This window comes from Lissotriton helveticus, chromosome 7 (assembly GCF_964261635.1).
Source record: "Lissotriton helveticus chromosome 7, aLisHel1.1, whole genome shotgun sequence".
In the NCBI taxonomy this organism is placed as follows: Eukaryota; Metazoa; Chordata; class Amphibia; order Caudata; family Salamandridae; genus Lissotriton; species Lissotriton helveticus.
The window spans coordinates 1,292,914,329-1,292,939,121 of NC_136068.1; the positions used below are offsets into that span (position 1 = coordinate 1,292,914,329).

At 44.5% G+C, this 24,793-nt stretch overlaps 1 protein-coding gene across 2 annotated transcripts in view; it reads left to right on the top strand.

Moving 5' to 3' along the window:
- The window catches only part of LOC144770216 (uncharacterized), a 591,183-nt gene that overhangs the window by 130,679 nt on the left and 435,711 nt on the right, over positions 1-24,793 (top strand). For both annotated transcript variants that reach the window (XM_078654543.1, XM_078654542.1), the window contains one exon: positions 17,842-17,887. In XM_078654543.1, coding sequence (XP_078510669.1) covers positions 17,842-17,887 — 46 coding nt within the window. The remainder of the gene's footprint in view (positions 1-17,841; positions 17,888-24,793) is intronic.

Consider the following 24,793-nt stretch of genomic DNA (forward strand, 5'->3'; position numbering starts at 1 on the left):
AATTCCTATGGTCCTATTATGTAATTGAACTTAATATTGTTTTGTGGTTAACTGTGTGTTGTGTGGGTAGCAAAGGCACGTTTATGATCGTGTAGAGCTTCAACCTCCCAATGATGGGCCAGCTTGAAATTTTAGATAGTACGAAATCTACTCCGAGTGCTGTGCATGGAAATGTGTTGGGTGATGCTTTGATGCTTGTTAGTACCAGATTTGTTCTGTTCCCGTACTTTGTCTGTGGCCTAGGTGTGAATTTGAAATTAAAAGGAGTGAGGTATGACATTTTAAATTCTAGGTTATTAATGGGTAGAAAGTGACTGCAGTGTGGCCTTTGTACTAGATCTTTGTTATCATAAGTGTATGACAGATACTGCCCACCCTTTCATAGCAAGCCTGTAACTACAGTTACACCTTGTAGGATAAAATTGTACGCATAGCCAGTCATGTATGTGAAAATATGCTAGCATGTGGTTATTTTGTATCATGCCCGTTGCACCACATTCAACATGTGGCATAATAGTGTTGAGAGGTGAACGGCCCAACCTTTATGACTCAGGCTTGCATTAACTGTAGTCTATAGTTAGTTGCTTCGCCGTGGACTCACACCTATGGAATGCTCAGTATCGTTTTCCGTGGACTCATGAGGAGCATTTGTCATGGCACTTGCTCTGTTGAGTCCTCCCAGAATTGGCAAAGAGCAGTTCATAGATGTAGATTCTGTACATCCTTCCATCCAGCCATAGTTTGTGTTCCTGGGAGCTAGTCCAGCATTTTCAATACAACCCATCTACAACCAGCCTGGTATTGGATTTGAAAAGTAAACATAGGAGCAACTCAAAGAATTATCACAACATGCACAAATTGGACAGTGAGCGCTTTCCAGGAGCTATTTTTAAACCGCATTATCGATAAAAAAGCATAGTATTTGGGGACGTGTTGCTGCATTGTTAAACATCATATTAGAAATGTTTGTGTACTAGTACAGGCTCTTGGGGCTCGCTCGACCCAGGGTCGTAAGTCAGGCCTCTGCTGGGGACTTAATTTAAGCCTGGGTCTACTGATGCGCACATTGGCAGAGCATTAGAAAACTTTTTATCAATCATAGAGGTGTGATTCTTAACTAAAGTAAAGTCAGAGGATGCTTGCACCAGTATGAGACAGTTCCACTTCAACAACAGCAGTGTAAATCAGGTACGAGTCTCAGCATCGACCCAACATCCTGTGATTCTGGGCAAATCACTCAATCTCTCCTGTGTCTACCAAAAATGAATGTGTCCTTGGATAATGTAACTGGTTCTCATATAAAGCACTCCAATACGTTTAGGTTGAGCTTGCGCTGCAAAAAGGGGCCAAGAACAGAGCCGTCCTCCAAAAGTACGTGGAGAGGTATTGAGGGGGTGTTGTCTACTTCCATTAAAGAAGCTGAGTGTTTTCACCACGGCCCCAGAGACAGATTAAGTGAATCATTAAAAGTGAGGTAACGTGAGTCAGAAGACTTTAAAAAAGAAACGAACTTAGTATCTGAAGTTAATAATAATATTAGTAGTGTCTGAAGTGATCGGCCCTGTCTCATGACTGTCACTCTTCTCAAGGCGCAGTCCTTATTTTGCCAATAGGTCTCGCCTTTGCGACCTCATAAGTATTTAGTTTTGCAGAACACTTATCCTTGGTGCAACAACATCAACTGTTGCATGGCTAAACACTTATAAGGTCCTAAAGGTGAGACCTATTAGCTATGCCAATGCTTGGTTTTTTTTTTGTTACATTTTTATTGGCATTTGTAGTTTACAGTATGAAAGTGCATTTGGATACAGCATGTCGAGTTCTATTTCTCACATATATACCATATTACTTTGCCGTCCGTACAGTAATTAGACAAATAAATTGCCATGAATAAGGTCTTAAGATGTATAATTTCTATATAGAACTGGGGTACAGAACTGAGGATGCGTTCATGGAGTTCTGGGTGCGGGTGTCAGATTGGGGAGTAGGGTAATATGCGCCTTGTTTGACGATATTCCTAAGTGTTACTGGGGATGAGGGGGGAGCTGTGATCGGTCTTGCTCCGGGTTCTGGCTGTCGAGTAGGGCCTGTTGTGTGGTATTAGTATCAATTATATTAGGTGTGTGTTGCGGAGGGAGATTTACTACACGTGTTTGTGCCTGCACTTGTGATTGGGGGTCCCTTGGGGCAGGTGGGTCACCGACTCGGTCGGCGTGGGGTATTGATTGTTTGAAATGATTCAAGATTAGAGCCCATTCCATAGATATAGGGTGTTTGCGCATTCCTTTCACTTCTTCCTCTCTTAGTGCTTCTTCCTCTGCGGTTGCCCAATTGTGTACCGCCCCCTTCCATGCATTCGATCGGAGGACCTGTGTGGGACAGCCAATGCATGGCTATATTCCTATTAGCTAGTGAAATGGCTTGTGAGGTAAATTTGAGGGCCACTTTGTGTTGTTTATTCTTCCGAAAGACACCTAATGTCAGACCTCCCAGGTGTTTAGCTGTGGGAGCCCGGTGAGATCCTTAAGTGATTTATGAATGTGCTGCCAATAAGGTTGTAATATGTAGGGCAGCTCCGGAACATATGATTGAAATCCGCTGCTTGTGAGTTGCACCTGTGACATAGAAACTGGGTGTCGACATAAAATTGTTGGAGGTGTGCTGGTGTCAGATAAGCCCTATGGAGGATGTAGTATTGTATATTTTTGAATCTCGCATTTCGAGACACCTTCTTGGGGTGTCCAAGGGATCTCTCCCATTCTTTCTCATGTAGTGGCCGCCCTAGTTCGTCTTTCCATTTGGTCCGTAGGGTCTCTAGGGGTCTGTTCATGAGTTCACTGATGGCTTTATATAGCCATGTGGTCAAGTGTCGTCCTACTCCCATGTACAAGATTGTGTGTATGACCGGATGTGTGGCCGGTTCCCCTGTTGAGAGGTCATGGTGCGGGCGGTAATTTTCAAAGAGTTGGCAGTGGAGTAGAAACTGTCCAGGGGGGGAGCTTATAGTCGTCTATAAGTTGTTGGAATGGTCTCAGTTGTCCGTCTTCGAATAGCGATTCCATTTCGGTGATGCCGCATTCTGTCCATGCATGAAGCGTGTTAGATGTGTAATATCTGTCTCGTTTGGGCCAGCCAACCAGCGGAAACAGTGGAGAGTATGCGGGCCTCCCTGATGATATACGGTGTATCCTTTGCATGCATTTGCGTGCTACTGCTACTTGTAGGGGGTGTGCAAGTCTGTGTTTGGTGCCTGGTAGTAGGAAACAACGGAGTTCAGGGATGGGCACTGGACCAGTCGTGGTGAATGTTTCCCCTATGTACCTGCCTGCCGTCCAGTGGGAGAGCCATTGTAGTTGCGCTGCTAGGAAATCGGATTCGAAGGATGGGGCACCTAAACCGCCTTGTGTGGTGGGTAATTGCAGCTTCGTTAGTGCTATCCTATGTCTGTGTGTCCCCCATATCAGTGAGCTGAGGAGTGAGTCCAAGTCCCGGAAGAATGTTCTGGGCGGAATGATTGGTAGATTTGTGAAGTAATATAGTAACCGTGGGACTATTGTCATTTTGGCGAGAGCTACGTGGCCGATCGGGACTAGTGGGAGATTCTTCCAGAAACCAACCGATGACCTGATGCTGGCCAATGCCCTGCAGAGATTGCCTTCATATATGTCGGCAGGGGTGTGGTAGAGACGGATCCCGAGGTATCGAGGGGCTTCTGCGCTCCAGGCTATGCTCTGGTTGCCCAGCCTGATATCCTGGGGAGGGAGATTCGGATGTAGCGGGTACACTGTGGATTTATCCCAGTTTACTCGTAGCCCGGAGACTTCCGCGAACTCTGTCAGTGTTGCCCAGATTGGTGTGAGGTCCTTGGTAACGTCTCTAATATATATTAAAAGATCATCGGCATACATGGAAACACTGTGCACGGTATCTGCTATGGGGATGCCCCAATGTTCTCCCTCTTGTCTCAACCGTATGCCCAGCGGTTCTACAGCAAGAGCGAAGAGTAGAGGCGAGAGTGGGCAGCCCTGCCTCGTGCCTTTTTGCACCGCGAATTCCGACGAAATGTAGCGTCGTATCCGAACACGCGAGGTTAGCTTGGTGTATAAGAGTTGGGTATACGCCAAGAGGGTAGGGCCAAGTCCTATACGTTGCAGGACCGAGAAGAGATACTGCCATGTGAGGGTGTCAAAGGCCATCTCGAGGTCCAGGATTAGGCAGGCCACCCAGGGATTTGTGTCACCTACTTGATCTTGGACATGGAATAGTTGGCGTATGTTCTGAGATGTGTTCCTACCCGGGACGAAACCACATTGGTCAGGGAGGATTAGGGGCGTATGATTTGTACATATCTATCCGCTAATATCTTCCCCAGAATCTTACAGTCGGTAGATAGGACCATGATGGAACTCTAAGAGGCCAATAGTTGTGGGTCGCGGTGACGTTTCAGGAAGGTCACGATAATGGATTCCTGGAGAGATCTTGGTAGCGCCCCTTTTTCCAATGCGGTGGTGAACATTGCCACCAAACGGGGGACTAGTAAGGGTGAGAAGGTCGTGTAGTATTCCAAGGGGAGCCCGTCTAGCCCTAGTGCTTTGTTGCGGGCTAAGGCATGGGTGGCCTGAGTGATATCCGCGGATTGTATCGCCGCATCAAACGTTGAGCTATTCGCCTTTGTAATCTTGGGGATCGAGAAATTGGTCTATTGTGCCCTGCGCGGTTGGGGTTGTGTGACAGTAGACTTCCGAGTAGTACTGATGGAATGCTGAGAGGATCTTATCTTGGGACCATATTAGATTGCTGTGGGGATCTAACACTTCTGTAATGGGCTTTACATCTGTGTCTAGTTTGGTTAGCCATGCCAATAAGGTGCCTGATTTATCCCGTTCCTTATGCATCCGGGTTGCATATGTCCTAAAGTTGTATTGACTCAGGTCAACGCATTTGGCTAGATATTCTGTCTTGGCCCTGGCTATCTGCGCCGTCGCTTCTTCCAATAGGTCGTCCCGCTTAGTGGCGATAGCTAGTTGCTTTTCGGCTTCGAGTCTGTGGGTGGTGCCTTCTCCATGGTAAACAACCGTTACAACGCAACTTTTACAACGGACTACTTTTACAATGCAACTTTTACAACGCAGGATCCATTACAACGAAGTACCATTACAACGCATTTTTTTACATCGCAGATACCTTTACAACGCATGCAATTACAACGTAAGTATTGGTAAGTATATAATTATAGTAACAATTTTATAGGTTTGGGTTTTTGGGTAAAGGGGTATTTTTAGGGTTCAGGGCTAGGTTTGGGTTTTTGGGTAAAGGGGTATTTTTAGGGTTCAGGGCTAGGTTTGGGTTTTTGGGTAAAGGGGTATTTTTAGGGTTCAGGGCTAGGTTTGGGTTTTTGGGTAAAGGGGTATTTTTAGGGTTCAGGGCTAGGTTTGGGTTTTTGGGTAAAGGGGTATTTTTAGGGTTCAGGGCTAGGTTTGGGTTTTTGGGTAAAATGGTATTTTTAGGGTTCAGGGCTAGGTTTGGGTTTTTGAGTAAAGGGGTATTTTTAGGGTTCAGGGCTAGGTTTCGGTTTTTGGGTAAAGGGGTATTTTTAGGGTTCAGGGCTAGGTTTGGGTTTTTGGGTAAAGGGGTATTTTTAGGGTTCAGGGCTAGGTTTGGGTTTAAAAAAAAAAAAAATTCAAATTAAATTATATTAAATTTAATAACTTACATTTTTAAAAATATTATATACTTACCAATACTTACGTTGTAATGGTATGCGTTGTAAAGGTATTTGCGTTGTAAAAAATGCGTTGTAATGGTAGTTCGTTGTAATGAATCCTGCGTTGTAAAAATTGCGTTGTAGAGGTATACGTGCTAAAAGTATGCGTGGTAACGTCATACATCCCTTCTCCATGAATCAGTGAGCGCCCAGTGTGCGACCCAGGCCTTGAATCGTTCGGTCTGCTTATGGGCGGCAGAGTGTATGGGAGGGGGTGAGAGCAGTCCAAAGTGAAGTCTAGAGAGCAATTGAAGTCACCCCCTAGAATCCACGGGATGGAGGCAAATTGGGCTAGCACCTCAGTGAGGCGATCCCAGAACTTGTCCTGATCTACGTTTGGGACGTATATACTACCTAATAGCACCGAGTGCCCATCTAGGAGTCCCTCTAGTAGGGCATATCTACCCTCTTTATCCACCACCCGTCTGATCTCCTGAAAGGGGGTCCCAGGTCGAACCCATATTAATGCCTCACGGGCATAGGCAGAATATGATGTAGCGCATATGGTTCCTCGCCATTTAGTCTGTAGCTTGCTTATCTCAGTACTGGTGAGGAGTATCTCCTGTAAAAACACAATTCGGGCGTTTTGGTTAGGAGTATTCGTCAGAACATTTGCTCAGTGTATGGAGGACCTGGGCGTTAAGCATTAGGATGCCGATGTCCGCATACTGTGTCGTGATAGCCATAAGGTAATGTCAGTGCTTGCTAGAATGGGTTGTAACAACCGGAGCATGGTGACCAATGGGTTACCTATTGTGTGAGGACTACATATGATGCCCCCTGTCTCCCAAGTGCGTGTTTCATGCACCCTGTTATGTGAAGTTCCATGAGGGGGTGGGGTGTGTCTGAACAGGGCAAAAAACTGTGAAGCTGGGTTCGGGAAACATTCCCTATGCTAAGGAACCATCGCTGTCCACGATACGTCCAAACTCACTCTCTCAAAGAGGGAGAGTACAACAATACATGGTGGGGGTGGCGGTACTTGCTTGCGAGGCGTTCCATCGATCGGGCCTTGGTAGGATCATTGAGCGTCGTCTGGAGCGTGCTGGATCAAGACTAAGTCATGTGTGCTCAATGAGTGAGTTCAAGCTGCAGAAGTTGTGTAGGATTGTGGGTGGGGCCATCTCAGGCTGGGAGGGAGTTCAATTGTCCATCCAACATAGCGTCGGCTGTCTGGGGGATGAACAGGGCGGGTGTACTTGAGTCTGTTCCAGAGAGCGTTCCGTCGCTGTCGTCCTCCCCTTCTGATGAGAAGATATGTGGGGCCCGGTCTATGTCCTCCGTATGGGGGAAGCCTGCTGGTAAATCACTGCCTGTAAGACCTCACGTCTCTCCTTCCTAATTTGTTCCAGGTTCGGGGAGTCTTGGGTGCCAGTCCAGAGCTTTCCCTTCGTCTCCTCACGTTGTTGCTTCGAGTTGCGTCTCCTAGCACATGACAATTTGAATGTCGGGCTTCGCATGGATTCAGATTTGGATTGTTGCTTGCAGTGGTGGTCCACCCATTCATGTGCCTCCTCAGCGTTCGTGAAAAAGGTAGCGGAGCCATTATAGAGGATTTTAAGGTGGGCAGGGAACAGAAGGGAGTATTGTATACTGTTCGCGCGCAGTCATCGTTTTGTTTCCAGAAACGATGACCTTTTGTTGTTGCACCGCTCGTGCATAGTCCGGGAATATCATTATCTGTTTGTTTTCTACATGCAGAGGACCTGTTTGTCTGGCTGCGCGGAGTACTGCGCCCCGGTCTCGAAAGTGTAGGAATTTCACCAGCATCGGTCTAGGGGGGGGGCTCCAGGCGGGGGTTTGTGAGCCGGAACTCGGAGGGCGCGCTCAATACTACGCTGTCCAAAGCCACAGTTCCCTTTTCCTGGAAGCAAGTCTAAATGCCCCTTGTAAAAATAAAAAATAATACACTCTGCTGACCCCAGATAACAGTTTAATTACATGCCAATATCTAAAGTGCTGGAAAAGTTTGTAAATCAGCGGCTGTCCAAGTGTCTGGAAGACAATAACCTGCTTCATCCCAGGCAGTTCAGACCCAATTTTAGTACAGAGACAGGGTTAAAGGAGGTAACTGAATACATCAGAGGCATCCTGGATGCTGGTCGGAAGGCAATGCAGATTGTTAGATCTGTCAGCGGCCTTTGCCAACTTTCTGTAGGGCTGAGGACAAGAGGTATGGGCCCCTCCTTTTTTTCAAAATCCCGGGAGCTGACATCAAGGGGGCACCGATGGCCAGTGGGTTGATGGCAGTTCAGGCCGAACTGTTCCCATGAGGCACAGGGTCAAGACTGATTTGCATATAGCTGTGTCTGAACTGGAGTGGCGAAGTGAGCTAAAGAATGATGGATTCAACCCAGATCTGTGACTGGGGGTGAGTGTCTGAAAAGCTTCAGCTCTCCATCCATCATCTCCTTGTGTTTGCTTTGTTCGCCCCAAGTTGGCAGGGCATGCCAAGATGTGGGTCCCTTGCTCACTTTGCCACTGGATTCAAGCTAGCCTGGCTGACGAGGGCTGTTAGCCCAAAATCGGTCCCAGGATGCTTGTTTACGGTCCAGGGAAGACCTGGGTTGGCAGTTCGGGCTGGACTGTTCCCATGAAGCACAGGGTCAAGACTGATTTGCATATAGCTGTGTCTGAACTGGGGTGGCGAAGTGAGCTAAAGAATGATGATAGATTCAACCCAGATCTGTTACTGGGGGTGAGTGTCTGAAAAGTTTCTGTGCTCCGTCATCATCTCCTTATGTTTGCTTTGACACACCTTCAGCACGTCACTGCGGCATCCCTAGTTATTTGCATCTGGCCTCGTGGACAGCTAAAGCGCACACAGCCAAAAAAGGCACCTCTAGCTGTCCCCCAGTGTGGGGAAAATAACAAACTTCCCAGGAAAAAGGTTTTTAGTTGCACTCAACCACCCTCGGCTATGTTAAAACACAGCCCTCAAGGTGTGCAAATAGTGTGAGTGCAAACAATTTCAACACAGATAATTAAAATTAGATTCGCAATCCTGTGCAAAATATGTATGTACAAGCAGATTTTCTCAGCAGGCCCTTCGTTGAGTCTCACACGTGGGTAATACAAAACAAAGTCTTATTGAATATTTCCCAAGAATGGGAAATTACTTATGTGGATGTCTTCCCTACAAGAGAAAATAAAAAAAATACTTAGATTTCGCATCTAGGCTCTCAGAATAGGGATCCGTATAGAATGCTCCTTTGATCGAATGGTCAGAGCTATTATTCTACGCCTTTCAAGGGATCGCATTAATACCAAAGGTGATTCTCAAACTTTGAAGATTCACATTGAAGATGATTCTAATAGCTCCAGATTGGCCAAGACATTAGTGGTACCCTCACCTGTTACGAATGTCTATACAACCCACAAGAGATTGTCACACAGACCAGACCTATTGGTGAGACTAGAGGGTTGAATTGGGCACCCAAACCTTTCATCATTGAATTTGTTTACATGACTCCAGTGATCAGGCACTATGGCCATCTGAATCCAACAACAGCTTGTATGGAATTCTTAAAAACAGCTAAGCGTCTGTTGAAAAGAGCATGCTATTAAGTGGAAGAGGTTCTGTGTTTGGTGTCCACAGAAATATATAGTCTGATCACATGTCAAGATGTGATACTTTCAATTTATTATTTTTAGCTCAATCTAAGTTGCAATTTTTGTCAGTCAACGTACATCTGGACGCCACTCCAGCATACAGAAATCTCCAGCCATAGTACCTCCTTTACAGTGATATCAGTTGTCAAAGGCTTTTTTTACTTAGGACTGCAAAAAGTGTATCCTCTGGTTCGACAACCCTCTCCACTTTGTGAATTAGATACAGTATTCTCCAAAAAGTATGGGTTCACATTTTAAACCTCTACATACATTTTCATTACTGCATTTATCGTGGAACATAGTTATTTCTTCTGCTAGGATAGCAAGTGAATTGCAAGCACTTTTGGTATTCGAACCATACACTATTTTCCACACTAACAGAATAGTGATGAGAAATTACCAATCGTTTCTCCATAAAGTGGTTTCCAATTTTCATATCAAACTCTTACTCTCCCTACATTTTCCCCAATCTTTCAACACCTGCAGAAAGGGCACCACACTTTTTAGATGTTAGAAAGGTTTTACGATTCTACCAGGATAAAACAAAAGATTTGAGTAATATCTCAACTCTTTAATAATTATGGTCCAATAATACAAGCACTTTTAAATCAACTATAGCTAGATGGATAACGTCTTGAATCATACTGTTATCAATTAACAAACTAACCATTAGCGGACAAACCTAGAGCACACTTACCCAGAGGAAAAGCAGCTACTACAGTGTGGCTCATAAATGTACCTATAGCTGACCTATGTAAAACAGATACTTGGAAGTCCCATCGCACACTCACTAAAAATTGTTTAGATTCTGATGCGCAGGCTGATGCGAAGTTGGGCCAAGAAACATTAGGAAATCTTTTTAAATGGGGCATACTTTCCTGCCGCCCAACAGCTGCAATAGAGGCTTGGATAAGCTGGCTATTCTTTTCAGTGTTTGACTATCAATGAAGATTCTATGATGCAGAAGAAAAAGTTACATACTAGTAGTCCTGCCTCTGCATCGTAGGAATTTCACTGATGTGTTAAACAATCCACCTGCCTCCCCAGCTTTTATTGTCGGGCCTTGGAAAGTGAATCTTAACCTATATCAGGGTGCACTGTGTGTAGACAAGCCTCATGGATTTGGAAAGGGGCAGTACTGTTTCTCATCTCTTTACGATATAGGTCCATCAGGCTGCATTCCTCTTTCCCTGCAGAACATTTCACTGTCTTGAGCCATAAAGCTGCATAGTAGATTTTAAATTGGTATTCAGTCATAGTTTTTTCCTAGAAACAGATTTTGAGCCTTTAATAGGCAATCACAGGGTGTTTTTCCCCTAAAGACATCAGATGGACATCAACTGAATGAATTTTATGATGGCTTGTGTTCAAGCCTCTGAAGAGAAGCATATGGCGCTTCGAAACGCGTCAGGCAATTCCATTACGGAGCAGCTCCTACAAGCAGATCCTCATGCCTGCTTATCATAAACAAAGCTGCTGATCGAGTGCTACTCACCAGGTGGACAACCTTTTGGAGCGGAAAAAAAAAATATATATATATATATCTCATGACGTGCTTAGTGGGTCACGCAGACAACGCAGAATTATCTAGAGTGTGGCTTCAGTGAAGATTCCTACGATGCAGAACAGGACTGCAAGTAAGTAACCTTTCCTTGTCCAGCATTGGATCTTTCATATATTCCCATGCTTGAAATATTTGCGTTGTCAGACTGGGAACCCCCAATAAAAATGTTAATACAGCAATGTGAGTCTTACACTCAATAACACAGAGATTTCATGGATTATCTGCAACGTATCAACATCATTATAAATGTTCCAAACTACAGCCAATCTAAGACCAGCACTTCCAGCTCATTCCTTGTCAGAAGCTTCCAACTGCCAGATTTTCGACTGCATGTTATAGTGAAAAATGCAGTGGAGAAGCTCTGTCCAGAACATTTTAATCATTTTTTCATAAGAGTCTATTATCAACCTTGCTAAACTTGTTCAGACGCAATCTCTATTCAGGATATGGAAGGAATGTGGAAAAACTATGGATGATCCAAATTCAAAATGCCTGTATTGCCTTCATCCCAGCTGTAACTGAAAAAAATGTGACATCTGTAATACTTTTTTCTGCAAAACTTTTAAAAGATGGAGAAGGAAGGTTATCCTTAGCCATTTTGGAAGAAAAAGTAGAAAAACTCCTTTTGATGTCAAGTTCTTTCTACGTTGGCTCCTACTGGAAACTTTCAAGAAGCAGTTAAGTCTGTCACCTATAAAGAAATCTTCATTGTCAACGACCGAAAAAGTAGTTGATGGAGTAACCTGCAACATCTATATTAGCCACATTGACGTACGCATTGTTGACCAAGATACTGAAGACCTCTCAAAAAGATTTGTAGTTGATAGGAGTTAAACTGATGAACAGTAGACATAAATGTCGACCAGAAAGATTTCAGTCACTGACACTAGAAATGCAAAATGTTCCACCGTTGACTAAGACAGTGGCGTCGTTAACATGACCACTGCCTTCTACACAGTCAGCGAGAGCAAGTTTTAATGAACCTCAGTTATTAGGGCTTATAGCTAACATGCTGCTAGCACTTCCTGGCACATTATAATATCCATTGCCTACAATATCACACTTGCAGACTATGATAGTGTTGCAGGTTCCATTGCTTACTTAAACAAAGTTATTACAAGATGCTGTGGCTACAACTTTTCTTCAAGAGCTGATCCCCGGACACAGATGATGGAAAGAGAGCGCATCTCTGTCTGGTAAGAGCAGGTGGATATAATCTTGCCCTTTTTTTTGTCTAAAGAGACGAAAACAGGCGTAAGACCTATTAACCCAAGTGAGACTGGGTAAAGTATGCAACCAAAAAATGTCTCAACTGGAAATCATTAAAACAGGACAGTAACAAAACAGTGATACAAATCACAACGGGGGTGGGGAACAAAAGGAAGGGAGACCACAACAATGAAATTGGATTGAAAAAAGGTTATTATTTTAAGTAGTTATAGCAGCACTACAGTACAATTAAATATACAATGACCATAATACACAAAGTGAGCCCTGGACGTGCTTAGTGATAGTGATCGGCGCAGTGACACAAGAGTGATGAGAACAGCGTGAACGGCGATAAGGGTAAGAGGAATGTGGTCAAAATTTACTAAAAGATATATACAATGTTGATGTTTTAAGATTCAGACTAAATAAATTGACCACACCAGCACCCAAGTTCTATGCTGGGTAGTCCAATTTATTCGTTGTGGTCTCCCTTCCTTTTGTTCCCCACCCCGTTGTGATTTATATCACTGTTTTTTTAATGTCCTCTTTTTGTCTCAACATTGCTTCTTGCAGAACACAGGTTGGGTATGCTTGATTATGCTTAGATAGATGACAGTAAACGCACAGCTTTCTGTGAGAGGTTCTAGGATTAGTTGTTCCAAACTATACACAAAACAACTTGAGCTACACTGGTGTGTAGGGAAAGAGGGGAGTGAAATGAGCAGTACATGAACCTGCAAAGCATTGTGGCAAACAGTGGCCAGCAAGGTCTATAATTGTCTTCTCTGTTAAGCCATCAATGATGGCACCACATGCCCTTTTGTACTCACAGCAGACTTACCCTTTATCCCCAGTCTGGTCAAGTGAGGAATCCCAGTCTTGATGAGTCTCAAAGATTTCACCAGTAGGACTATTTCAGCTGAAATGTCTTGACGTGGATACTGGAAAAGGGTAATTTTATTTGTTATTGTGAAGATAATAATAGAACTTTATAACGCTGATGTCCCTGTGCCAATAGTTGCAGATATGCAACTATATTGAAGTGCAATGACTCTGTAAGGTAAATTCTGACACAAACACTTCTTAATACACCCCCTGAAAACTCTGTATTTCTTTATTTCTTTCTCTCTCACTCATTCCATTCATAGCAAAATACCAAAGGTGTCCAGAACCTTCAACAACATGCAGATATAAGAAAAATGAATAATCGTAATATTACAAAATACGACACACACCCATATTATATATGCAATATTTCATGAAAAGAAGGTTAGCGTCACTAAACTAATCTGTGCTTTTAGCATTTAAAAGGGCTAAGAAACACAGCCTGTTTCTCACAGATCTTGATGTTCTGCCCCTCACCTTGTTGTCTGCATTAAACCAATGATTGTCTTTGCATACGTGTTCTGGTCAACAGTATTTTCTTTGTCATTTGGACCTAGTGTGCTGTTCACATTATTACCATATCCCTTGGACATCTGGCCCTAATTAAGATTGCTTCAAATATCTGTATCTACTCGTCAGTCTTTAAGGAATTTCCCAGTATTTTTGTTTAGCATTTTACAATACTCCCAGAGTATTTTTCCAATCAGAATTTCACAGACTCACCATTGCAGTCCCTTCCTAAACACCCTGTTGCATAATTCAACCATACTGTTGTTCTTCAGAGCACTCCCCTGTAGGCACATGTCATATACTCCCAGAATTCCCAGGAAGTCAATTTTCTTTAAATAAAATCATATGTCATTCTATACAGTACAAATGAAATGGAAAACAAATGTCATTCTATAATAGTAATTCCCACGGAAGCTCCACCAGCAAAGATAGTTCATCCAAAAACTTACCTGCTTGGCATTGACTTGATTTATGAATTTCACCTTCAGCCAGTGCCATCCTGCCACAATGATCATACTTCTGACTTTCGTCTAATCTATAATATGACATTAGAAGCAGGTGATCTTTGCAAATGGAGTGGCATATTACCTGTCCCAAATTCATGTAGACCATCCTGACTCCTTCTAGGAGGTTTATTTCTTTCCCTGTAAGAATTCGGCAAAATGCAGTCATAGTGCATTCGAAAGCCTAATTTTCACATATATGTGCTTTAAAGGCCATAGGCTCTGACATGACACTCTATAAAAAGATCAGTCATTTTAATGGTGTTAAGCCAATGAAACCTGATGCTTCCCAGGAGTTAGCCCCATTTATTTAAAGAAATGTGCAGAGGATACAATGTCAGTGATTACCTCTACTCTGTTTAAGCCAGCGTTTTCTCATGGGTGCTCCCCATATGTCATGATTGTCCCCTTAGGCCAAGAATTGAACTCAATAAGCCAGATCTAGAATTTTGCCCTTGATGCCATCCGTATACCAAGAGCGACCCATTTGTGCTAAATTACCTCTAGTATTGTTGAAATGTGCCTTTTAATGAGCACGCCGGTGCAGGGGTCCATAGACCAACAAAATAGAGATTGGCACTGAAGCTTGAATTCAAGTGACAAGTTTATTAATCACTCATGAGTGGGACTACGTCCACACAGCACTCTCAAGTTCTGCCTGAGGTAGTAAATTGAAGTCACAGAACGCAGGTCTTATATGCAGCTCTTGCTGCACTGGCAAGCATGTGGTTACAAATAGAAGGTACATGCCTACACAGGAATAGTTACCGACAAACATGGGCAGATGGGACATCACTTAGTTAGCAAAGTGGGAGGGGGAGCAGGAGTGCTTATGGCAGCACTAAGAGATTGACAGTTGAGTCTGAGACCAGGTGTTCTAGCAGCTACAAACGCTTTAGCACGCTTATTGTTTTTAGCTGAGTCAGAGGGTCAACTAAAATAGACAGCAGAGGTTGGGAGAATTATAAAGCCAACAAAATGGATGCCACAACCAAGATGATTTCAGCTTATGCTAACAGAAATTATTCCAGATTTCCACAGTATGATGGGTCACTATTGTGTTGTGGTTGCCTGCCCTATCCCCCTAATATGCCATGCTGAACTTCCGAATGCCAAAAAGTACCTACAGTATGCCAACACCTGCATTTTACACAGGTGTCCCATATGCCTAGAATTTTCTCCAATGTCCCAGCAGCAGCATTTTGCCATGGGTGCCCCTTATGCCAATAATAACTTGCAGTGTGCCTGCATTATGCACGGATACCCTGTATGCCAAGAAGTACCTCCAGTATGCCAACATTTTACCTTGGTTGGCTCCATGAGCCAAGAATAACTTCCAGGATGCCATGGTGAGTGGCAGAATCCCAAGCGTAACACAAACACACATTTGTTTCTCATTCTCTCTCACTTAGTCACTCAATGGCATTTATTCTCAGTCATATAGTTATTCACTCATTCTCAATCACATACAGTTATGTCACTCACTCTCTGTTATTTCCACACAATCCCCAGGTCACTAATTCATTCAAACACAGAGATACACTCTTACAGACCCACACCCACCTGCTGGAGAGTGCTTTCATAGACCCTCAGAGCACAAGCATAGCTCCTTCCCACCTTGGGCACTTATGCAAGAAACTGAAAGCTCAAGCCTGCAGAATGCATACACCAACTTGACGTACCACCTAGGTTCAAGCTTTCAGCAGCATGCTTTGCCTCTTACTTTTTTTACCCCACCATCTCCCAACTCCCATCCAGGGTTGAGCGAGTTCAGTCAGATTCCTGACACCACACAACCCTGTGACGAGGTCTCCTGAGAAAGACATTGTAATGATCTGCCAGAAATTCTGAAATCCGGGTCAGGCAGGGTCTCGCTAGTTTAGTAGTTTAGTGCACCAGGATAGTGGGACTCTATTACTGCGGCTGTTCTTGCTGTGTCTGTATCTGCTGTATTTTGTACTTTTGTGTAGTAAGAAAGACGCTCTCAACACCTGCCTCGAAGCCAGCTCCAGCCGCAGTAAAGAACTCTTCTGCATCGTCAAGGAGTTCTCCAACCCCACAGCTACAGAGAAAACCACCCGGTTCCAGATCTCTGCAACTCCCTCGCAGAGTTTTTTCACAACAAATTTACGACTGTCCACGAACACTTCAACCGCCCCTAGACAGCATCAACACCCTCCCCACCAACAAAGACCACAGCAACTATCACTACATGGGACACTCGCAGAACACAGACCACCACCATCATCATGAGCTCCATACACTCGGGAGCACCCAGAGACCCCTGTCCCCACCATTTGTTCTACAAAGGAATACGCTCCAGCAGCCAGGAGCTCCCCACCATCCTCGACACCTCCAACGCCTCAGCATACTTCCCAGCAGCCGGGAAGCACGCAGAGGTCAAACCCCTCCAGATAAAAGACTCTGCAGACCCTGAAAACCTCAAGAACTAGTGATCAAAGTCCTGGAAAAAGCATTAAACATCCATCGTAACAACCATCTGGAAACCAACAAACTCCTGGAACCCTCTCATTCATGATTCTGTGCTAACCACAGCACGGACACAGCCAGCCCTCATAGCAAACACTGTTTACATAAGAGGCTTCATGGACAAGGGGGAGACCACTTCCCTTATTCTCCTCAATGTCTCCGCAGCATTCGACACCGTATCTCACTACACCCTCCTACACATCTCCCGCCATACTCTTTGGCACCCAAGGACATCATTTGTGGCGTCCCTCAAGGATCATCCCTAAGCCCAATTCTCTTCAACACCTATATGGCCCCGCTAGACGCCCTGGTCAGATCTCACAACATGAACATCATATCCTACGCGGATGACACTCAACTCATCCTGTCCCTCTCCTCAGACCCCTCCAGCTCCAAAGCTAACTTCCACAGTTGGATGCAGAGCTAGTGCCTCAAGCTTAACACTGACAAAACCGAGGTACTCTTCTTCGGAGGCACCACCTCCCCCTAGAATGACACCTGGTGAGCAGCTGAACCTCACCCCCAACCCACACAACACGCTAAAAACCTAGGCGTCCTACTCAACAGCAAGCTCAGAATTAGATAACAGGCAAATGCTGTCTCTTCAGCATCCTCTGCATGTTGAAGAAAATGATCAAATGGCTCCCCACCGGCACTTGAAACACCATCACGCAAGCCCTCGTCACCAGCCACCTGGACTCCGCCAACACTCTATTGTGGGGATCACTACCCAAATGCTAAACAGACTTCAGACCATTCAGAATGCAGGAGTAAGGCTCGTCCTTGACATCACTAGGCAAACCGGCATAACACCCGACCTTAAAGCACTTAATTCAACAAACAATGCCAGTTCAAACTCCTCACTCACGTCTACAAAGCCCTCTACAGCACAGGCCCATCCTACCTCAATCACAGAGTAAACTTCCTCCAACCCACCAGACTACTACGCTCTGCGTCGCTCTAACTTGCCCAGACTATCCGCATCCGCGGTGCCTTCTCCCACTTGGCTGCTAAACACTGGAACTACCTCCACCTCCGAGCAGCCCCAACCCATCGGGAGTTCAGGAAGAAACTGATTACCTGGCTAATCAACAGACAGCCCAGAGCTGTGGCATTAACTTCTCCCTCCCCACCTGGCACCTTTCTTACTCTCCAGTGAAGGCTTGTACTTATAGCTATATTGTACCTGTTCTGTGAATAATAATTTAATATTGTATAGATATGCACTTTAGAGAAGCAATTATTTCATATAATTAATAAGAATCAATTTTTATAGAGTTTTTTTCACTCTATCTTTTTTGCAGTGGTACGACCCGCATGGCTCTGTTTTGGGCAATGAAGACCTCCGTGGTAAGTGACTTTTATTCAGTTCTAGGTGAAAATGTAGCTACTTGATTCCTTGTGTTAATGTCTCATTGTGGTAGAACTGTTTCCCGTTCGGAGCAACTCTCTTGACTGAAGTTGGCAAGCTTTGCTCATGGCGGTCATCGGTATGACCAGAAAGTTAGTTCTGCATTGTATGATCTTCAGTGATTGTCATAAACACCTGCTTGGACCCTGGAGCACTTATCATAGATTCATTTTCATTTAAAATTCACACAGGGTGTCTGTGTTTATCTGTTATGATAAGCCACACCAGGTGATCGCCTATCAGAGGCTCAATTTAATTTTCCTCAGAGACTATGAAGACTCCAACTGTTTCAAGCCTGCATTGCTGTATTTAAAGTGCAGGAAGGTGAAAATGTATGAAGAAAAGGAAAATAAAATGCAACATGATAGGCAGGCATGATAGGCAGGCAGGGGAGAGGGGTTGGCCTAACGGCTAAGGCGCTCGACCTCGGACCTGGGGATCTGGGTTCGAGTCTCGGTAACGACGCCAAAAAAAAACCTGTGATTCTGGGCAAATCACTTAATCTCCCCGTGCCTAAAAAATGAAAGTGTGTCCTCATGTAACGTAACTGGTGCTATGTAAAGCGCTCTGATAACTGATTCGATTCGGTTCTAGTTCGCGCTATATAAAACTCCCCCAAAAAAAAAAATAAGAAAAGTGTCCTGTCTCTTATAGTCCAGGAGGTTCCTCTACCCCTAGTGCACTCTAGTGGCAGTTTCTATAGAGAGAGAGACTTATTTTTACCAGCTCACATGAGCAGGTCCTACAGAGCACCTGAGAGGTTTCACAACTCTATTTCTGATTAAAACTTGAAACAAATATCTGAATTTTACAGCTTTACTCAATATTTATACCTTTTTTTTTTAACTCATTTCTGTTAAGTAAAACCCTTTTTTTGCTGATTCCTCAGAGAATGTATCCACGAAAACACCTTTTCTCTTTAAGAAGGGCCCGTCATGTAGGAGAAAAGGCTGTTTCTGACCCCCTACAAGGCCTCTATGATGTGTTTACCAAGCTCTCTCTTGGTGACGGACTGACATGTGTAAAAAAAATAAAAATTCCGAAAGGACCTTAAGGGGACCGAGAAGGAAACAAGTTGAGGGGCCTCATAATATGAGCGGGAAGAAGAAAAAGAGAAGGCTTAAGAGATCTTCTTGTGCCGCCTCTGAGAAGCCTCAGAGAAGCAACCTACTTCGCCAAAGAATCCAGCAAATGGTAATCTAGGGAAATTAGAATGTCTTTGGAACATCAATGACATCCCGCTCGTCCTTCTACCTCAACGGCAATGATGTCTACGCCGTCAGCTCCTACTTGTTCCTGTCACATGAGGGCTTAATGCTTAATGAAGGACTTCATGAACATAGTTCTTTATTGAAGAGTACACATCATTCAACATTCGAACATATTCAATTTGAAATATTTAATGGCGACATCTTCCTGCTCACGCATTGAACCTATTTGTAACTATTGTCCTTATCCCACTTTTGTATCCTACCTACCCTGACTATGAAGTGCTCTAATACCCACCTGGGTCATGTTTGCGCTATACAAAACTTTATAAATAAATACAATTTAAAAAAACATTCACCTCTCAACACCGATAACCTTGAGGCAGCATCCAAAACACTGTCCCTGTAGATGACTCCATGTGCGACGTTGAACCTGATCCTCGCTCAATGTCAATTAACTTGCCATTGAACAGAAGATCTCCTAGAAATCATGTGATGTCTCTGTCTCAATTAACTTCCAAGAGGTTACTTTTGACTTCAACTCCATCAAAATTAGTAGAGTTGATTTGTGCCCCATCACCGTCAGTTGTGTCTGTGGCATCATCATAATTGCCTCTACATTCTCTGCAGCTAATGCCACTAGAAACACTGGGTATAGCTACAGCTAGATTTTCCACTTCTTCAACTGCAAAGGAGACCGCTTATATAGGTCTCCGCCATCTAAATCGCTGGCACTTCTGCTCTTATTCGTCGCTATCAAAAAAACCAGAGATGGGTTATCTACCAAAACAACGGCAAGACTTCGAGATGCTATGGGACAAATCGATGGAGTTAGCAGCTACTGTATATTGCCATGGCATATCCATTGTTAAATCATAATAGCTCTGAATCCCAACTCTGATACCAGAGGCACAAACCCAAATGAACGAATCTTCTCTTTTCAGAGTCCTCTCTATTTGGTAAGCATACAGAGGAGGATTTACTGAAAATGAAAAATGCGTCAGAGACAGCAGTACAGGGCTAGAGATTGCGGATTTAACCTACCCAATGTTTAAACCCCTAGCTGGCCCTTTCATCAACAATGCTTTCAGTGATCGGAGGCACTCTTATCTGAGAAACTTCAAAACCAAAAAACAACCTAAAGGAAGCCTGCTTCCTCTAGAGGCAGACACTCCTCTGGCACATGACAGTGACTTGTCAACATCTTCCACCCTGGTTTCACTCTTCAGTGAGGGAGCGGTATCCTTACATCTGGACTTCAATTACATGAGACAAGTGGGTGCTAAATATTGTAGCTTGTGGATAATTTTTACATATCTGATAGAGACATCTAGCCTCAGATTCCTTTACTTTTGAATTCTCCCCAAGCGCCAGTCTGGATCCGGATTTTTTTTGCAATACCTCTGAATGCCGGGGTACGGCGTTGTACGGCTCCCGCGATGATGTCAACTCCAGTCACTACATCAGTGGAACCATATCAATCCCTTCCGTTGCACAGATGTCCGTTTCTTTTTTCCGCTCTGTAACGTGGATCCAGAGAAGCTGTTCCTCATGTTGTTTTTTCTTGACCTACTTCGACACCTGGTGTCAATGGAGCAGTGTGAGTTTTTCAAATGTTGACAGATTTCAAAACTTGTGGGTCTTGTAGCCGACATGTCGGTGACAGACCCACATACAGTTTGTATGTGGCATCTAGGTGAGGACCACGACGCCGAGGATGGTGCTTCCTGCCAGAAGCTAAAATCAAAGTTGTTGAAGGAGTGCCGTTTAACGTTGATGGCGGCTTGTGTATCGCGATCCTCAGAGGCTTCCCATCCTCTGTTTTTGCCGCCCCGGGAGGAACATTTGCGGGGTCGATCTAGGAGCTGAAGCCGGTTTGGGGGACTTTGTTCTTTCAGGGAAGTCGAAAGGTAAGGGGCTGTTGAAGTCACGGCATTCTCGGACTTCACCACGTGGAGACTCGGTCTCCCTTGGCTACTCTCGCTCGATGGTTGAGGAAGCCATATGTGACTCAGCACCGCGTCTCCCCATGTTTCCGGTAGCCAGTGCCTCGCTGGCTGAGATGAGGAAATATGATTCCTTTAACCTCATCTTTGGAACTCCATCTCCCTCTGGAGTGCTTTCAGCCCCAAGGAGGCGATAGGGACGCCGTCTGAATATTTGTCCACTGTGACGGTTGGGTCAACGGAGTTGATGGATCAGCTCGCATTCCTTCGGGATCGTTGCCTACAACGCCGGTCTTTGACAAACCGACTCCAACATTGACGGTGGTGGTGGGGGTCGAAGTCACCTCTCCTCCAGGTGACGTCATGAAGTCGCCGCTTCGGTGTCATATGGCGTCGGACACTGCAGGTTGCGGATCTGTGCAAACTGAGGGCATTGTACAATTTGTGGTCCCTTTCCAGGAAGAGGCTTTGGGAGGTCGGCCTGTATCGACTGGGGCTTGACTTTTACTGCCCATTTCTGGCACCAATGTGTTTCAGGTGGAGGAGAGCTGGTGAGGCTAGTGGGCTGGGTTCTTCGCCAGACTCTGGGCTGCTTTCTCTACATAGTCTTGCTACGGAGGCAAGTTCCTCCGGTGTAGACATCCTGAGGAAAGTGGCTGCAGTCTTAGACTTGTCACTGCCCATGGTGCAGAGGTCTACAGACCCTTTGTTTGAAATCCTTCGGCAGGGACTTACAGGAGGAGAGTCTGTTCTTCCGTATTGTGAGACCCTAGTTGACGTTTTATTAGGTGCTATGGCCAAGCCTGAGTGGACCGTGATGTTGCACGTAGACATTTTCCTGCACCTGGGACCCAGTTTGTTTGCATAGACACCCTTCCACCAGTTGCCTTGTGACTCAGGCTGCAGCGTCTTCACAGGATGTAGATTCTACTCCTAAGACTCTGTTGGGGAAGGATGCTAGGAATCGTGATGCTTGTAAGCATAGATTTGCTTCAGCCAGCTCAGTATTGAGAGCCACCAACACATCTTGTGTGATGGGGCGCTTTTTCTATGCCTTATGGGATTCTTTACAGAACATGTTCCCATCTCTTCTGGATAACCTCCGCGCTGAGGTAGGCAACTTGATTAGAGATGTCCAGCAGGCCGCTAGGCTTACCATAAGTTATGGCATGGACACAACTGATTCTGTGGGTCGGGCCATGGCATCTGCAGTGGCGCTAAGATGTCGGGCTTGGTTGGCATCTTTGGGTTTCTCAGAGGCTGTCCAGACGGCTTTGGCCGATATACCATTTGATGGTGCCTGTCTTTTTGGTGATTAGGCAGATGCGGCATTAAGATGCTTCCATAAAAGACTGAGAACTACAGAGTCGTAGTCCTACATTTTCTGTCTGTGTGCTTTGCTTATAACTAGGCTTAGGATATATGTCTTTGTTGGTCAAGAAATAGCCTTATTAGGACGTTGTATATGTCCAGTTTTTGGTTTCAGTATTACCACGTGTACTCCGGTGAGGATTAGTGGTTATAACCTCAGTACCATTTTGTTTTTTATTTCGCACTGAATTAAATGAGTTTGGAAGTACCCTTTGTTTCCTGGCCTCTGTGGGTGAGCCTTCAGCTCAAGCGGCTATTATTAAAAGAGGTGTCTTCCTGTATGGAAACAGATCTGTTACATGCTTCTTCGAAGCAGTTCAGTATGCAAGTTGCATGGCTTTCTCAGTGTTCTTTTATAGGCAAATGGTTATGCCAGTTGTAGTTGGGTGTATTGTGACTCTTCCTCCAGTATTGGAACTTTCATAGCTTCCCATAGCTTGTATCATTCCCTGTCATCGGAATGGGAGTCTTGGTAACCAAAATAACATAGCAGGAGGTACAAAAGAGAAAGAAGGCGGCTAGGCGTCATTCCCTTTTGTAGCATATCCACCTCGTTTTGTAAAAGAGACCAAAGTAAAGCAACAATCAATCAGATTAGCCTCACCCCATAGAACCCTCCTGAGGGAACCTCAGAGCCTCAGATTTTCTACCTCTCGTTGTGCTAAGGGAGTCTCCTTTGAGCTCTGCTCACTTCAACTCTAGTTGACTATTTTTTTCTTCAGAATTGTTTGATATTTCATCTTGGAATGTCTGACGAGGAGAAGAAAGCCCTTTTTAGGTCTTGTGCCTGCGATTGCAGGGCGAAGCCCTGCTGTCGCAAAGCGAGTATTGTAATCGTTTCAGCTTTCAAGGACTACCAAGAGGAGACAAGAGACTGGCACGCAGCCTTCCGGAATCGGATCAGGTTGCGCGCGTGAACACGCACTCCGATTCCGGCAGGCTATATATATATATATATATATATATATATATATATATATATATATATATATATATATATATATATATATATATATATATACACACACACACACCACCCCCCCCTCTCTTTTTTGTACAGGCTACGAAAATGCGGGGCTACTTCAGTAATATGATGAGGGACTATCGAGATAAACCACTAAACTAACTTGGGGACACGATCTGTAGCAGATGGTGAATTGTGAGACATGTCAATGAGCTTTGTCCAACCCACGGGTCTGGAGAGGGGCAAAACAGCTAATAATGGCGTAAAAATACAGGGGGAAACAGGCCCCTTTTGACTGATGGGCCGTTCATCGGTATCTCTTTTTCAGCTTCTCCTCCTTCCACATATTGCCACCCAGCATGACATCCTCTCTCCGCTGTCCCATGCAGTCCCAGCAGGCAATCCTCCGATTACAAAAGCTCTGAACAGTTACGCATAGGTTACATACTGTACATAACCGGGTGCTTCTGGTAAGACACTTTTATGGTTACGATGTTCCTCCTGGAGCCCCTGCGATTATTCGGTCTAGTCTTCTGATGGTACTAGCAATACGATTACTAGCAATCATTTATTTATACAGCTTCACTGCCAACTTTGCTTAGCATAAGCAACAGCTAACCATTCACAAACAATGTTTATATACCAATTGCAAATAAAAAAAAATAATTATTGCAAAGCATTGTCATTTACAATGCCAGTAACTCAAACTTTAATGCTGCAAGACCTATTGCATTGTAAATGCTTGTTAAGGCTTGTTCCACCTGTGGCAAGAAAAAGTTTTATGCGGAGGACAGGCATAAGGACTGCATATATGGCCTGTACCCTGACCACAAGGCAGCGGACTGCAAAATCTGCCGTACCGTCTCAACAAGGGCTCTCCGGGACCGTGAGGGTCGCCTCCTCACTTGGCTCCAAAAGTTGAAGTCGAGGAAGGAAACACCGTCAATTGACAGCGAGGATTCATCATCTGCCACTTCATCCAGAAGGTCAGTGAAGAGGGGTAGGGCTTCCCCTTCACCATCTACAGACCGTCACGCAAAGGCCTAGCAAATCTTCTCACCATGGTGCAAAGGAGAGGGAACGACTACCTTCAGCTACAGCAGTGGTGGAGTCTGCTAAAGCTTTAAAAAAATAAATATGCTGCCAAGGTTGTCAGAGCACGCTGCGCACTGTGCTGAAATAGTCCGTGTGGACTCTATATTAAATTATTCAACGTTCATCCGATGAACAATGTTTATACATAAATCAATCCAGTGATATTACACACAGTGATGAAATGCACTTATAGGAATTCTTTTATGTGTGTCTTCATGAAATAAACCAATTCAACTATCAGTAACCATATGTCTCTGGTTA